Source organism: Aquarana catesbeiana, linkage group LG01 (assembly GCF_042186555.1).
Source record: "Aquarana catesbeiana isolate 2022-GZ linkage group LG01, ASM4218655v1, whole genome shotgun sequence".
Lineage (NCBI taxonomy): Eukaryota > Metazoa > Chordata > Amphibia > Anura > Ranidae > Aquarana > Aquarana catesbeiana.
Genome location: NC_133324.1, coordinates 329,501,383 through 329,518,046, shown reverse-complemented (window position 1 = coordinate 329,518,046; position 16,664 = coordinate 329,501,383). Strand labels below are relative to the sequence as shown.

The 16,664-nt window shown below is 41.8% G+C and overlaps 1 protein-coding gene across 2 annotated transcripts in view; it reads left to right on the top strand.

Moving 5' to 3' along the window:
• The window catches only part of ARHGEF40 (Rho guanine nucleotide exchange factor 40), a 151,382-nt gene that overhangs the window by 120,192 nt on the left and 14,526 nt on the right, over nucleotides 1-16,664 (top strand). For both annotated transcript variants that reach the window (XM_073631216.1, XM_073631206.1), the window contains 5 exons: nucleotides 312-525; nucleotides 718-804; nucleotides 3,672-3,896; nucleotides 5,610-5,780; nucleotides 9,282-9,459. In XM_073631216.1, coding sequence (XP_073487317.1) covers nucleotides 312-525; nucleotides 718-804; nucleotides 3,672-3,896; nucleotides 5,610-5,780; nucleotides 9,282-9,459 — 875 coding nt within the window. The remainder of the gene's footprint in view (nucleotides 1-311; nucleotides 526-717; nucleotides 805-3,671; nucleotides 3,897-5,609; nucleotides 5,781-9,281; nucleotides 9,460-16,664) is intronic.

Below are 16,664 nucleotides of genomic sequence, written 5' to 3'. Positions count from 1 at the left end.
CAACTCCATCTGTGACATTTGTAAACAGAATATTTGTGGAACCACAGGCCATAAAGGTAGGTTTTCCAACAAATCATGCTTAGAGGAAATCTATATATGCCAAATATGTGTGTAATATATCCTAGATGTGTCATATCACATTATCAGACTGGGATTATCATGCAAGTGTATGTCTGTATGTACCAAGTGGCATTGATGAATCATATAGTCCTGTATACATTTTTTTTATCTGAATTTATATGTGTCTACGCATTTGCTTTTGTTGTCATATGGTTTGACGTACATTATTATATTATTTGTCTTCATTCCAGGTCTCCACAACGCTTGCTGTTAGACCTCCTTTGCTCTGAGCGGAGTTACGTGCAGTCTTTGCGCCGGTCTCTGGAGGTCAGAGGGTCATGTCCGGCAAGCCTGGCACTCAGAGGCAGCCTGGAGCAGCTCCTCAACTTCCATACTCACTTCCTGAGATACCTCCAGAATTGTGTGTCTCACCCCTTCACTGTGTCATACTGCTTTCTGCAACATGTGAGTCTGTTCTAACATATCTGCCTCCCAGCTGTGCTCCCACATTGCACAATTTGTCTGCAGTAATACAGATGTGATAACAGTCATCTGATTAATGTAGCAAAAATAACACATTTTACCACTTGTGCTAGTCTGAATTTTTTTTTTTTTTACCGACGGTGAAAACCACATCTGTTGTCTCGTGTATTTCAGGCTGACCAGTTACGCTTATACTCCCTGTATGTGAAGAACAGACAGAAGGTTGAGCTGTTTCTTCCATCCCCCAGCGGCAGTTTAAAGGTGAGTCACGGGGAAACTTTGTGAGAGGTCAGGATTAAGACTCTTTTGTGGCTTTTCTGTATGCGCTGGAAGTGAATTGATGTCCTTGTTTAAAGGAATAGCCCTGAGCTTTATTTATCCAGAACAAAAAAATGAATAAGCAAAACTAAGAATCATCACTTTAAATATCTAATACTGACCACATGTTAGAAAATTGGTTTGCTGCTGGGGGAGAACCTCTGAAGGAATCAAGGATGGAAAAGGATCTGGGGGTCCTAGTAGATGACAGACTCAGCAATAGAATGCAATGTCAAGCTGCAGCAAGCAAGGTCAGCAGACTATTAGCTTGCATTAAAAAGGGGATTTACTACAGAGATAAAACTATAATTCTACCACTTTTCAAAACTCTAGTCCACTTAAAGTGGTTCTAAAGGCAGATGGTCTTTTACTTTAATGCATTAGGTAAAAAACCTTCTGTGTGCAGCTCCCCTCTCCCCCATACTTACCTGAGCCCCATTTCGATCCAGCAATGTGCTTGAGAGCAACGGCTCTCCTGGTTATCTCTCTCCTCATTGGCTCACACAGCAGCAGGAGCTATTGTCCCAGTCAGTGACCCAATGAGAAGAGAGCAGGGGGTGGGGCCGGGCTGCGTTCTGTGTGTGAATGAACAATATCCATTCACAGAAGCATGACCCCATAGAAAGTGGTTAGCTATTGAGGGCACTCGGCAGGGGGAGGAGCCAGAACCGCCAACAGGATACCCAAATAGAAGAGGATTGGGTTTAGTCTGTGCAAAACCATTGCACAAAGCAGGTAAGTATAACATGTTTGGTCCTGTTTTGGTCACCAGGAAGGGTATCCTTGAACTTGAGAGAGTCCAAAGAAGAGCAACAAAGCTAATAAGGAGGCTGGAGGACCTCAATTTTAAGGAAACTACGAACATTAAATATTTTCTCTGGAGAAGAGACGCTTAAAAGGGGATATTATCACAATATACAAATCTTTGAATAGTGATTCCAGCACTGGGAGGAATTTATTAAACTAAGGTCTCTAAAAAAAAAGACACGCGACACACAATTAACCCCCCCTGGCGGTATTCCCGAGTCTGGCTCGGGGTGGATTTTCAATACCAGAAGCGGTATCCCCGAGCCAGACTCGGGATCGTATCGCAGGATACTTGTAGAGGTTACTTACCTTGTCCCCTGGATCCTGCGATGTCTCCCCGCTGTGATCTGCAAGCCGCTGTATCTCACTCGATTCACAGTGCCGAGCTCCGTTCCCTGCGAGCGTTGCGATGCACGGGGACGGAGTTCGGCGCCAAATTCAAAAAGTAAAACACACAGTACAGATACAGATTACATTACTGTATCAAATAATTACACATCCCCTTTGTCCCTAGTGGTCTGTCCAGTGTCCTGCATGCAGTTTTATATTATAAATACTATTCTTTCTGCCTGGAAACTGGAGATTGTCCATAGCAACCAAAACTGTCCCTTTACATCAGAAGTGGTTTTAGACCAGCTAGAAAACAAAGATAATTAGAATCACTTGCAGAATTGAGTGATAGTGATTTGTGGGGAAATCCGTCACCAAACACTAAAAGTAACAAAAGCGACAATTCTGCAACTGAGTAAATTTCAGTGTTTTTGATTTGATTACATTATTGAATTTTTTTTTATTATTATTTGTTATAATTATTTATTATATTGTCATTTTTTATTTTGTTTTTCAAACTTTATCATACCCGGGATGTCTACTAGACTCTTGTTTGGACAGATTTAAGTGAATTATTCCTAAGAATTACAGGCCTATAATATAAAACGCCAAATTTCTGTGCAAAATAATTGTATATCGCTTTCAGCACCTAAAATCTGAAATAATCATACCGCCAGGGAGGTTAAGTTGGACGCGAAGCTTTCAATCTCAAACTGGGTAATGGGTTCCTTACTGTTAAAGCTGTAAGGATGTGGAACTCTCTTTCACAGTTGGTTGCGTCAGCGGGAAGTGTAGCTACAGTAAATTCAAAAAACTTTTTGATGTGTTTCTTAGCAAGCGCAATGTACAGGCATATGGAAAATGGTAGACACACACACACACTCAGGTTGAACTGGATTGATTGCTGTCTTTATTTAACCTTACCAACCATATAACTATGGATGTAACTTGTAATATATTTGCTTTTAGCAAGATTAGGATTTCTGTCGTTTTTATTTCTTATAATGCTAGCAAAATCCTTAGCACCAGATTATATGGACCATACAAGAGTACCTGCCCTCAAAGGAGCATGCAGTGTAAATTGCCAACCAAATTCTACATACACACTGCCAACTTTAGGATAAAAAACAGTTAAAGGGTAACTCCACTTTCGGAAAAAAAATAACACATAAAGAAAAAATAATATAGCGTGTACAACTGCGATACAAGTCATATTGTAATTGAATGTTAAATATTATCTTTGCTTTTCAATCTGCAGCCGCTGTAATTTTCTATAAATGCAATGCAATATGGCTACATGGAGTTGTTCTGTACAAAGAATGTGTACTGACCACTCCCCAGAAACATCATTTCCTGCTTGTGTGATTGGCTCACTGATTTTCCCAGAAGTCTGCCCTAAGATACAAGTCAGATTTCAGGCATCCCCTGCAACAAAAATGTAATTTTTGGTGAGATACTTCCAATAGGAAATAACGTCTAAAGGGATGCAGGCCCAGCAGCTTTCTTCATTAGTGCTCTTCAGCTGCCACAGATGACTGATAAGAAGTAATTATACAAGAGTTCCTCAGTTTTGATATTGAAAATAAATAAACATATTCAAAAATGGGATATGTTATACTTAGAGGAAAGAAAATGAAAATATATTGTTTGCCATATTTCTATTCCTTCAAAAGGGCAAGAAAAGGGACCAGAAGGAAGAGGATGACTCTTGGGGTATTCTTTATAGACCATTGGAGCATTTGGATCAGTACCAGCGCTTTCTGGCAGACATGATGCTTGAATGTGACCAGGACAGTGAACAGGAGCGACAGTCTCTACATGCTGCCCGAGAACTTGTGGGCTCTCTCGCACATCATGGGAAAAACCTGCTAGCTGCTGAAGCCATCAGAGGATTTGAGGTGAGGCTCTAGCTGAAGACAGGGTTGCCTACACAAAGTGTGCTTTTAAAACACAACTATGTAGAGAACTACACACGGTTAACCTTTCTTACATCATGACAACATTAGAATTCTTAAAGTGCTACACTACACCAGTAATCATGTGTTAGCATTCAAATGCATTACCAATATACTGTGTGCTTTTTGTCTTCGTCCTTTAATCTAGCATTTACAAACAGTGGTAGTAGCCAAGGATTTTTAGAGGAACACAAACTAAACAATAAAATATTGAATATAGGGTTCAAGTATATGTTTAGATGCAATGCACTCCACTTGTAGACATGACACGTTTCAATAGATCTTCTTCAGGAAGACATGTGAACGATCGGGATGATGAATCCCTTAATTCCCATTGTATTAAAACCATAGATTCACTGGAATCCTACAAGTGTGTGTTCTCTCTCTCCCATGTGGGAAGAAGGGTAGGAGGTTCTCATAAGGTAAGGTGTATACAAAGGGTGTTAGAAAGCCCTTAATGGTCATTCATAATCCAATTCGATGGACACATCAATTAGAAGATAAAGGCACACCGTCATCTATGTTTCAAGCAGAGCAAAAAGCACTGGGGGGCTTATCCACATCCTATTGTCAAACCACAGTTGGGTTGATTTACTAAAACTGGAGAGTGCAAAATCTGGAGCAGCTCTGCATAAAAACCTCAGCTTCCAGGTTTGATTGCCAAAGCTTAAAGTGGTTCTAAAGGCAAAAGATTTTTTTATCTTAATGCATTATGCATTAAGATAAAAAACCTTCTGTGTGCAGCAGCCCACCTCAGCCCCCAAATACTTTCCTGAGCCCCATCTCGATGCAGCAATGTTGCATAAGAGACTCGGCTGTCCGGGACTCTCCCTTCTGACTGGCTGAGACACATAGCGGGCGCCATTGGCTCCCACTGCTGTCAGTCAAAGTCAGTGAGCCAATGAGGAGGGGGGGTGGGGCCATGGCACGGCTCCGTGTCTGAATAGACACAGAGCAGCGGCTTGGCTTGGGTGCCCCCATAGCAAGCTGCTTGCTGTGGGGGCACTTGGCGATAGGGAGGGACAAGGAGTACCGATCAAAGGGGGCTGAGAGGAGGAGGACCTGGGCTGCTCTGTGCAAAACCCCTTCACAGAGCAGGTAAGTATAACATTGTTATTTTTAAACAAAAAAAAAAAAAAACAAGACTTTAGTATCTCTTTAACTCAACAAGATGAAGTTTGAAGCTGATTGGCTACCATGCACAGCTGCAACAGATTCTGAGTGCTCCAGTTTTAGTAAATCTCCCCCTATGTGTCTGGAGGAAAAATTAGCAGAGGTCAGATGGGTAGAGACTAATTTCCAAAATATCCTTTCCTTCACTCCCAGAGTTCCAGCGGTCAGTTACCACCATGTGTTAGCCAGGTACCGGAGACCATTGTGTGTCAGGAACTTAGACAGGCCCCAGACAAAAATGCTGCACAGCATAGAGAGAACTCTTCTCTGCGTGGGGTCAGCATATTTCGCTGATCCTCAAATAATTAATTTGAAAATAATTAACAAAATGTAAAGCTTTCCACTGGGTATTCAAAGGGTAAAAAGGGTATAAAAACAAGCATACACTTCCATATTTCTTGTATGTCTGACTATTTTGTTGTTTTGTGGATTTTTTTCTTTTCAGGAAGTTGATTAGGCTTTTCTTAACATCTTGTTATTTAGGTTGATGAGAAGGAACATGGCCGCCTTTTGCTGAAGGATGTGTTCACAGTATTATCCGGGAGAAAGAAATCTTTTCGCCATGTATTTCTGTTCCAAAAACTGCTTCTGCTAAGCAAACTAAAGACAGCAGAGGGAGGTCTGGAGACGTATGGCTTTAAACAGGCTTTCAAAGTAAGAAACCAGATATAACAGAGCAGCTTATGTACAGTATGAAACAATTAGATAACCTTACATGACCACATTTTAACACCTTAGTGCCCCTCCCCACTGTAAATGAATTTATTTTCAGGCAGTTCCCCATGTCGAGAGGACGTTAATTAAAGTCATGTTCTTCCTAGGGTTCTACGCTCTGGAGATCACTCTGATCTCTAGGGATGAGTTGCACAGTGGCGTTGGGAGTTGATCAGTAACCTCTTAGTGGTTAGCAATCAAGTTTTCTGCTGAATTTACCCCTTCACTGCCACCGCTGTAATTCTTTTATGGCAGAGCGGTGAACAAACACTTTGGGGTCTATTTATAAATGTTTTCACACAAGATTAACACAACTTTCACCAAGGATTCACACATTTTTCCAACTGATTTCAATTAGAAACGTGTTTTGTATAAATCTAGCTGCTTTTGAGATCCATGCTGTAAAGAAACCAAATCACTTCTACATTTCAGTGGCAAAGTATGCCACCCTCCCTGGGCTCCCCTCACTCATTCATGAGCCTGGGACCTTTGGAGAATACACTATTCAGAGCTGTCAAAATCCCAGCCGTGGGGGCTTGGTAAGATTCTGTTCCCAAACTGCATAATAGACCATAAAGAGTACCCATCACTACTTTCTCATAGGAAGTTGATCAGCCCCCTTGTCATACTAGCAAAGTAGAAATCTTTACAACTCCTCAACACACACAGACATAGTACACAAAAAACAATTAGGATGCACAAACATACATAAATACCCATTATGTATCAAATATAGAATTTTGAGTATTTCTGTTTTTACTGTTTCGAACATAAACACAGTTTAGAGCCAATAAATATTTGTTAGTTAGAAAGTTTGTAGTCTCTTGTTTTAACCCTCCCAGGCATCAGTAAATGACCATTGTACTGGAAATTGCCTAATATCTAAATCTAAAATATACAAACAGGAGAAAATGATTGTTATCAAAGCAGAATTCCACACGTTTTTCTGTTTATTAAAAGTCAGCAGCTACAAAAAGTGTAGCTACTGACTATTAATAAACAGACACTTACTTGTCCCACAGTCCAGTGATGTGGGCACCCGGAGCCTCGCTCCTCTCCCCCTCCTCTCCGCCGGCGACGTCATAGCACCCAGCCGTGACAGCTTTGGGCTTCACAGCCGGGCGTGCACTGCGCATGTGCGAGTCGCTAGTGGCGCGAGTTGCTAGTGGCCAGGCAATCTTCTGGGACCTGTGACGTGTCCTAGAAGATTGCAGAGAGGGAGGGGAGAGGAGGAGTCGCCTAGGTGGTCAAGCAGGAAGCAGGAAGGAGGAAGTGGGACAGAAAGTCCTACTCTAATCTAGGTACACACTCCCCCCCCCCCCCCCCCCCAAAAAAAATGACGTGTCAAATGTGGCATGTCAGGGGGTGAGGAGTACTTAAAGTGGAAGTTCCACTTTTGGGTGGAACTCCGCTTTAACAAGCATTTTAATTAATTAATTTATTTTAAAAAAATTATATATGTGTGTATATATATATATATATATATATATATATATATATATATATATATATATATATATATATATATATATATATATATATATATATACACACACAGTATCTCACAAAAGGGAGTACACCCCTCACATTTTTTAAATATCTTATTATATCTTTTCATGGGACAACACTAAAGAAATTACACTTTGCTAAAAAGTAGTGAGTGTACAGCTTGTATAACAGTGTAAATTTGTTGTCCCCTGAAAATAACTCAACACAAAGCCATTAATGTCTAAACCACTGGCAACAAAAGTGAGTAAACCCCTAAGTGAAAATGTCCAAATTGGGCCCAGTTAGCCATTTTACCTCACCCCGGTGTCATGTGACTCATTAGTGTTACAAGGTCTCAGGTGTGAATTGGGGGCAGGTGTGTTAAATTTGGTGTTATCACTCTTAATCTCTCATACTGGTCACTGGAAGTTCAACATGGCAAAGAGATCTCTGAGGATCTGAAAAAAAGAAATGTTGCTCTACATAAAGATGGCCTAGGCTATATAAGAAGATTGCCAAGATCCCGAAACTGAGCTGCAGCACGTTGGCCAAGACCATACAGCGATTTAACAGGACAGGTTCCACTCAGAACAGGCCTCGCCATGGTCGACCAAAGAAGTTGAGTGCACATGCTCAGCATCATATCTAGAGGTTGTCTTTGGAAAATAGACGTATGAGTGCTGCCAGCATTGCTGCAGAGGTTGAAGCGGTGGGGGGTCAGCCTGTCAGTGCACAGACCATACGCCGCACACTGCATCAAATTGGTCTGCATGGCTGTCCCCCCAGAAGGAAGGCTCTTCTAAAGATGATGCACAAGAAAGCCCACAAACGGTTTGCTGAAGACAAGCAGACTAAGGACATGGATTACTGGAACCGTGTCCTGTGGTCTGATGAGACCAAGATAAACTTATTTGGTTCAGGTGGTGTCAAGCGTGTGTGGTGGCAACCAGGTGAGGAGTACAAAGACAAGTGTGTCTTGCCTACAGTCAAGCATGGTGGTGGGAGTGTCATGGTCTGGGGCTGCATAAGTGCTGCTGGCACTGGGGACCTACACTTCATTGAGGGAACCATGAATGCCAACATGTACTGTGACATACTGAAGCAGAGCATGATCCTGTCCCTTCAGAGACTGGGCCACAGGGCAGTATTCCAACATGATAACGACCCCAAACACACCTCCAATATGACCACTGCCTTGGTAAAGGTGATGGACTGGCCAAGCATGTCTTCAGACCTAAACCCTATTGAGCATCTGTGGGGCATCAAATGGAAGGTGGAGGAGCGCATGGGCTCTAACATCCACCAGCTCTGTGATGTCATCATGGAAGAGTGGAAGAGGACTCCAGTGGCAACCTGTGAAGCTCTGGTGAACTCCATGCCCAAGAGGGTTAAGGTAGTCCTGGAAAATAATGGTGGCCACACAAAATATTGACACTTCGGGCCCAATTTGGACATTTCACTTAGGGATGTACTCACAAGAGTATTGATTGTGCAGGAGGACAAATGGTATAAAGTGAGGGAGATATCTATAGAGTTTAGATCTCGAGATGAATTGCATCAATCTTATTTTTTAAGTGATTAGCAATCTCCTGGGTAGTGAGTAAGTTAGTGGGTGGAGGTAATGGAGGACGAAGTAGAGTGTTATTAAGGGTGTTTTTAAAAATAAATACTAAATGAAAGCTTCACAAGTGTCATGTGCCAGGGTGTAAACATCACTTTGGTATGCCTACCTTGCAAAAAGCTATTATTGAGTAAGTCAGAGCTTACAAAAACTCCAAAATTTAGTCTGGTTTTGATTACCTCTAGAATTAAAAGGTTTTTGTTATTAATTTAAACTGGTTTGCATTGTGATCCAACAAAGATAAACATAACACAGGTTTTAAATCATTTTTAGTGGACCAGTTTCTTTCACACAAAAAACAAAATCTAATATTGTACATTGTTCTGATTTAGACAGCTGACATGGGCATCACAGAGAATGCTACAGAGGGAGATACACGGATTGAACTTTGGTTCCGCCGTCAGAAATCAAGGGAAACATTACTTCTACAAGCTGAAACCACTAATGTGAAAGAAGCATGGACCAATGAGATCACAAAACTTTTGTGGGATCAAGGAGGGTTGAGCAAAGGTGAGTTAAACATATCCTGTTCCTTATGTGAGAGAGGTACCAAGTAAGCAGCCTTGGGTTGTACCCAGGCCATAAAGTTATTGAATTTATTGAAGGTGGCAGTCTTAAATTTGTACTTTGTAGGAGGATTCCTTTGGTGGATAACTGAGAAGGGCCAGGTGGCTTTGGCCATGACAGCAAGCTGTAACTTCAAGTTACATAAATCCTTTTTCAATACAGTTTTTGGGTATAATTACCAATATCAGAATGTACAGTGTGTTGTGCTATTGGCTGCATAGCTACACACAGCTATGGCGGGGTGCCTTTCCTATTCATAGTTAACCACTAAGAACAATTGGTTAGGAGATGTCTAAGATGGGTTGTCTATGACTAGAATAATATCCATTCAGTGACTGTTAGTTTCAAATGCTCAGCTACTTGGTAGGCTTAAAGCTAAGCTCTAAGCAGATATAACATTCAGAAATTATTCAATAAATTATATGTTACCCCAACATTTTTGCCTTCCTCTGGATCAACTGTGGGTATAGAATTGGGTATATTGGATTGTACGATATTTTTTTTTTTTATGGTTGAACTGGATGGACTTGTGTCTTTTTTCAACCTGACTAACTATGTAACTATGTAACTATATTTCTGATATGTGCCTGTTGTACCATGTACTTGTTTGAAAAAGTATCCTGTTCTCTTTGTATTGCTTCCTTTGTGTGAAATCCTTGGTTTTCCTGTCAGTCCCTCTGCTTTTCTGGTAAACACTGACCACACTAGGTATGCAAGCACAGCGCGGTCAGTTCTCTAGCTGTGCTCGCCTCCAATGATCGAACTTCTGCTCACAAGACCCCCTGCACAGCCTATCACTGGGAAGTTTGGTGTGCTGCTGTTTCTCCTCCCTCCCCTCTCTGCGTTGCTTAGAACGAAAATTTTGTGGTCACTTATAAAAAAGGGGGAAAAAAAGGTGTTTATAATATTTTTTTATATCTACACACAAATGTTTTGCCTTTCATTTCTATTTTAAACTGAATGGGATGTTTTACAAGGTGAGGGTTTACATAAGCTTTAATGCACCAATAAATATATTTTTTTAAATGTAAGCAGTGTAAGTACCTGAATTTGCTCCTTCCTACAAAGGCTAGTTATAGGTTGGGGTGGTTGTACTGTCAGCCTCTTCCAAACCCTGTACAGCAGGGCTGGAGTGTGAAAAGAAGTAATAGCGCAAGGAGCCAATCAGTTCATGTGCTTTTAGGAACCAAGCTGAAAGGGGCAGAAAGAAAAATTTTAACACATCACTGTGCTGCTTCAGCTTTAACAGTTCAGTCACAAACTAGGGCAGGTCTAGGTTGACCTGGGCTTGGGCGAAGTGGGTTTAATGATGTTGGCCCACAGTACTGTGGGGAAATCTCTTGATTAAAGGTGAATATTGCAGCAAAAGCTGGTTTTGTTGTTTTATCTTTTGGACTTTTCATGTTTATCTTATCTTTTATCCTATTATTTTTCTTGAGTTCTATATTAACAACATCCCACCCGGCCTATAGCAAAATGACGGCTGGGCAGTGGTTTCATTGTTGTGACCGGACATCATATGATGTCCTTCACAACATGCTGCTTGCACACGATCCGTGGTGCGTCATGTCAATCGGACACACCGCATCTCACGTGATCAGCTGTGTCCAGTCATAGCTGATCACAGTGTAAATAGGAAGTGCCAGTTATCGGCATTCCTCTACTCGTGCTGACAGGGCGTTAAGTGGCTCTCCTGACAGGGGGGGGTCTGTACTGATAATTAGTGCAATGATTATCAGTGCAGCCCCATCAGTGATGAATAACGATGCCCACCAGTGATGCCCGCTAGTGATGCCATTCAGTGCCCACCAGTGATGCCTGTCAGTGACTCATCAATGCCACCTATCAGTGCCCATCAGTGCCACCTACCAGTGCAGCCTATCAGTGCACATAATTGTCATTCACAGCGCTGAAATATGAAAACTGGCCTGGGCAGGAAGGGGGTAAAAGTGCCCGGTATTGAAGTGGTTAAGGTATGACGTAATTAACACATCATACACTAGTTGGGTTGTTGTACAATGCACTGATGTTTGCGCAGTGCCAGTCATGGTAAATGCTGGGCACATCATGCTAAATGAGGTACACAACTATATATAAAAAGCACATCATCTGTCACTGTAAAATAAATATTTGTGAATTTAGGGCTATCATGAGTAAGGAAAGCATGCTTACAGTGTGTATGTTAGTATGTGCTTGGTTTGCAAAGCCATTGATGTAATGAGATTCTTGCTCCAGCCTTTCTAAGGCTGTATTCAAACCTCAGTGTATTGGGAACAGTGGCGTCTCCAGCTTTCATATTTAGGGGGGGCACATGGGGGGACAGGGACAAAAGTAGGGGGGCAACTATAAAATGCAATTTTATATATATATATATATATATATCCTGGGGCCCTTTACTACGACCCCACAACGGCCCTTTCACATGTTCTGCAGTGAGCTCCGTTCCTACTGTATTGGGCCCCCCAGGGAGGCAGAAAACAAGAGATGTAGGTCACCAGCATACCAAGAAAATATAAGGGTCCAAAGCAGTGGGAGAACTATCAGAGTTGCAAAGGTTGTCTTGCCACTGAGCCCTGGTATTCTGCCACTGTGGGGTTCCCCAGCCTCCTCTTGCTGTCCTGCCCCTGCTATTGACAGCACTGGTCTGGCATCTCCTGGAATTTACAGGCTGGTTCTCCTGTCCTAAGGACGGGAGAAATCAGTCTGTTTTTTCAGTAACTGAGAGTCCTGGTGGAGTCCTTCCTGCAACTCTCTCTTCTCCCTGCCAATGAGGATGCAGGGGAAGGAGCAGATCGGGTGGCCGTGGTTGTGTGAGCGCTCGCATTATGCAGTGTCAGCGAGCAGAGGGAGGGGGAGGAATCACCCGCAGGAGCTTACTGGGGACACTCTCCCTCTTAGACATTGCCTTTTTGTAAAAAAAAGGAAAAAAAATTTTTTTTATTGGTGGGGCACATGGTGGGGCACAGCATAATGTTGGGGGGGGGGGGTCAGGGCCCCCTCTGGCCCCCCCTAGAGACGCCATTGATTGGGAACTCATGTTCCCACTCACGTTTCTCACGCATTCACGTGTGTCGTGCCTGGAGCAGCCCATTCGCTTGAATGGGCTGCCCTGCATGCGACAAATGCCCCAAAGTAGCTCCAGAACTTTTTTTGGTCGTTGTTTCAGTGCACTCAGGGTACTATTAACAATTAATGGTACCGCAAGCACGACTCGCTATTGCAGCGGATTTTCAGCACAATTCCAAAATCCGCGACAAAAACGCACATTTTTGGGGGTTTTGTCGCGCATTTAGGAAACGCACTGGTGTGAATGCTGCCAAATGGTTTGCCTTTCTGTTTTAGGTAGGAAAAATAATAAAAAATGTTTTAAAAGTTAATGTACTTTAAAAAATAAAACAGAACTGACCAAAACCTGATAGATATTGATATCTTCTTTCAAATGTGCATTAGGTTTATTATAAACAAAGTTTATGTGTGTTTATAGCATATCTATCGTAAAAAAAAAAAAATCAGACCACATACTATGTGCACTTACCAAGGCAAAAATGACAAGGTCTCTGACTACCAGGTGTATTATGGGTGTTTAGAGCTTGCAGAGAATCTCATGTTTTTACCCAGGCACACCCTTTTATGCTGGCCATACGCGGTTAGAAAATCATTAGAAAAAGAGTTTGATGCGCTTGATCATTCGACTTTTGAAACATCAGTGGGCAAATTTTGATTCTCAAAATGCAAATTTGATGCCAAAAAAACGGTACCAAAATGTTGTTTTTTTTTTTGTGCCGAAACGAACGATTTTCAAAACATTAGTAGTGGAATCGATCAAAAACTGTTCGAAAAAAATCGACAGCGCATGCGCTTGTTAAGATGTAACCCTGGATCATGTAATTGATCAATGAAAAAATTACCGTTTATGTTATCGATTGATAATATGCCGATAATTGGGCGACATCTATTGATACAATGATGGCGTTATCACATGCACGTTCGACAGATCTTTAGAAATCCAACCATTTTTGTCGAACGATTTTTATAACAGTGTATGGCCAGCTTTAGTAAGAAAAAGCAGGTCAGCAGGAAGCAAATCCTGCTTAAATGATAAGTAAATATAACTGACTCCATGTACATATGTGCTTATACATGAAAACATTTTTAAACATTTTCAAAACATTGACACGGTTTGATTATTCACATTTTTATGGTCTTTTTCATATGTACAGACAACAAAAAGAGATCCAAAGCTTTTATGTCCTCTTTAAATGTTTAAAATGATGTGAATTTTAGGTAATTTTAATGAGTTTCCAGCAGGTGGCAGAAGTCTAGTTACTTCTTCAAATCCTTTGTACATACATAACAACATACTGTTTTTTGGGTGATAAATGTTCTGTGCATACTTGCTGACCAAGCAGGTGCTTTACAACAGTAAACGGAATTATTTATTTCATTTGATCCTTTATGAAACAGCAGCTCCTATGAAATATATTAACTGTTGCCTTCTATAATACATAAAGTCCAGTTTGCAGTTTTCACCCCCAGACAACAGTAGAAGGAGGTTAATAGATTAAGGGCTCATTCATACCTTGATCATATAATACTGCAGAAGGCCACAGTAAAAAAAAATAAAGCACATTTAAAATCAGGTATATTCTACCTTTGGGGGTATTTTGAGGGTATCATGAAACATGGTCATATTCCACAGCAAACCAACGCCACCCCTGGCCCCAAGGGAGACGGACATGAATGCGGGGAACACCACCCCCCGCCGTGGAAGACGGATGGCCTTCTTATCTAAGGAGGCAGATGTCCTGCCTGGGATGACTCTGATCTCCCCTCCCCCCCCCCCCCCCCCCATCCGAGCCGGGAAGTGCTGGGTGGCTGAGCCGGATGCTGGTTGGTGAGCCATCCCTGGAAGTCTGACTGTTACGGCTGGTGGGTCGGTCGGTCTTCCCCCCTGCTTCTCCCACGGCCGTGCATCTCCTCCCTCCTCCCCCTTGGCCAATAAGATCGCTTCTCCTTTTGGCCAATTGGGAAATGGGTCTCACGACCTGCTTCCTGATTGGCTGGGAGGAGAATCAGTGTGAGAATAGCGAATATTCATTCGCTATTCTCACACAACTGGGTGGGCTTCGGGCTCAGCCTCTACCCTCAAACTGTCCCTCAGCTACCTAAATCATGGGGTTCTTTTCTCAGAGCTTCCTAATTTCATTTGGAATTAAGCACAGCTGTTCATGGCTCCATCTGTACAACCATTCACAGAATCTGTGAAAAAACAGATTACAAGTTCCATCTGCCACCACAGCAGTGGGACTTAGGAAGTCCATAGATGAGTCAGTTTTCTTCATTTGACCAGCAGGTTGAACTAAAAAAATGGAATCATTTCCCCCATCCACACACTTGATGTGGGAAACCTCCCCACTAAGCTATTGTATTCTGACAGCGGGGAGACTTATCCCTTTTCCCTGATGAACTGGTCGAATTTCGATCCATGCTTAGCCGGCTTTACAGATCACATCAACACAAGTGCGTTTATGTCACTGCACTTGTATGTTATTGTTTACTTCCTCCAGCATCATAACTGAAGGTCTATACTTCATTCGGGCCTTGGGGCCGAAGTGTTTTTTTTTTCATAAATATCTTGGGTATTTCTGGTTCTTTTTTCTAGGAACATCAGTCTTTGCATTCTCCTTCATCTATAGTTATCAAACTCCCTTCTACATCCTTTACATTCTTGTTACTCTTTAATTAAGTGGAGCTCGCCAGTGTTGTTCACCGCTCTTGGTAACATGCATAGGACTGCTTTCTTCACATATGTGAAACCCCCTGTAGCCCCCCTGGCGGTTTTCCCGAGTGTGGCTCGGGGTTAAAATTTAGTCCCATTAGCGGTAACCCCGAGCCACACTCGGGATCGCATTGCAGGATCCTGGGGCGGCGTTACTTACCTTGTCCCCGGGATCCTGCGATGTCCCCCGCAGTGTCCGAGGGCTCCGTCCTCTGCCCGAAGCCTCTCTGTGCCAGGCTCCATTCCCTGCGAGCGGCGCGACGCACGGGGGCGGAGCCTGGCGGCAAATTCAAAAAACTGTAAAAAGCATAACACATACAGTACTGTAATCTTACAGATTACAGTACGGTATGAAATTATTTCACATCCCATTTGTCCCCAGTGCTTTGTCCAATGCCCTGCATGCAGTTCTATGTTATATATACTGTTCTTTCTGGCTGGAAACTGGAGATTGTCCATAGCAACCAAAAAGTGTCCCTTTACGTCAAAAATGGTTTTAGACCAGCTAGAAAACAGCGATAGTAAATTAGAACACTTGCAGAATTGAGCGATAGTGAATAGTGGGCAAATGTATTTTATTATTATTTTATTTTTATTTTTTTAATTATTTATTTTTATTTATTATATTATAATTTATGTTTTTGTGTTTCAAACTTTATCATACCCGGGATATCTACTAGACTCTGGTTTGGACAGATTTAAGTGTGTTATTGTTAAGAATTACAGACCTACAATATAAAATACCAAATTTCCATGCAAAATAATTGTACCGCTTTCAGCACCTAAAATCTGAAATAATCATACCGCCAGGGAGGTTAAAGTACATAGGATATGAAAGATATGGAAGAAATAAAGATTTCCAGCTGAACTTCAGACAGCAAAAACAAAAAAAAACAAAAAAACATTGATTTGCATATATGAAAATCTTTATGTGCAAAAAGATGTGTAATTTGGTCCAGCAAATGCTTTGGCCCAAACCACACTTTCAGGAATAACAGCCAGGTTGTTAACCTTCACTGCACCAGCAGCCCAGCTTGAACAAATAGACATTTAGTGCCTGTTGACTGAACAATGGAGGAACAGCAGCACACTGATAAGATCATCTCTTTCCTCACTCTGCACATTCCTACTGTCAGTATGCCAACTGTAATCACATGTGCATGCAGCAAAGCCTGATTGGACCCTAGTGCTTGCTTTCTCTCTCCCAGACTGAGTTCTGCTGTACTGTTAATATTAATATTCTGATTATTGGAGACTGATATCAAGACAGATTCAGGTATTAGATCTTGGCATTTAAAATGTATTTAATAATTTTTAAATAGAAACATAACTGCATTCCTTGTTTTTTTTTGTTCAATATTTGCCTGGA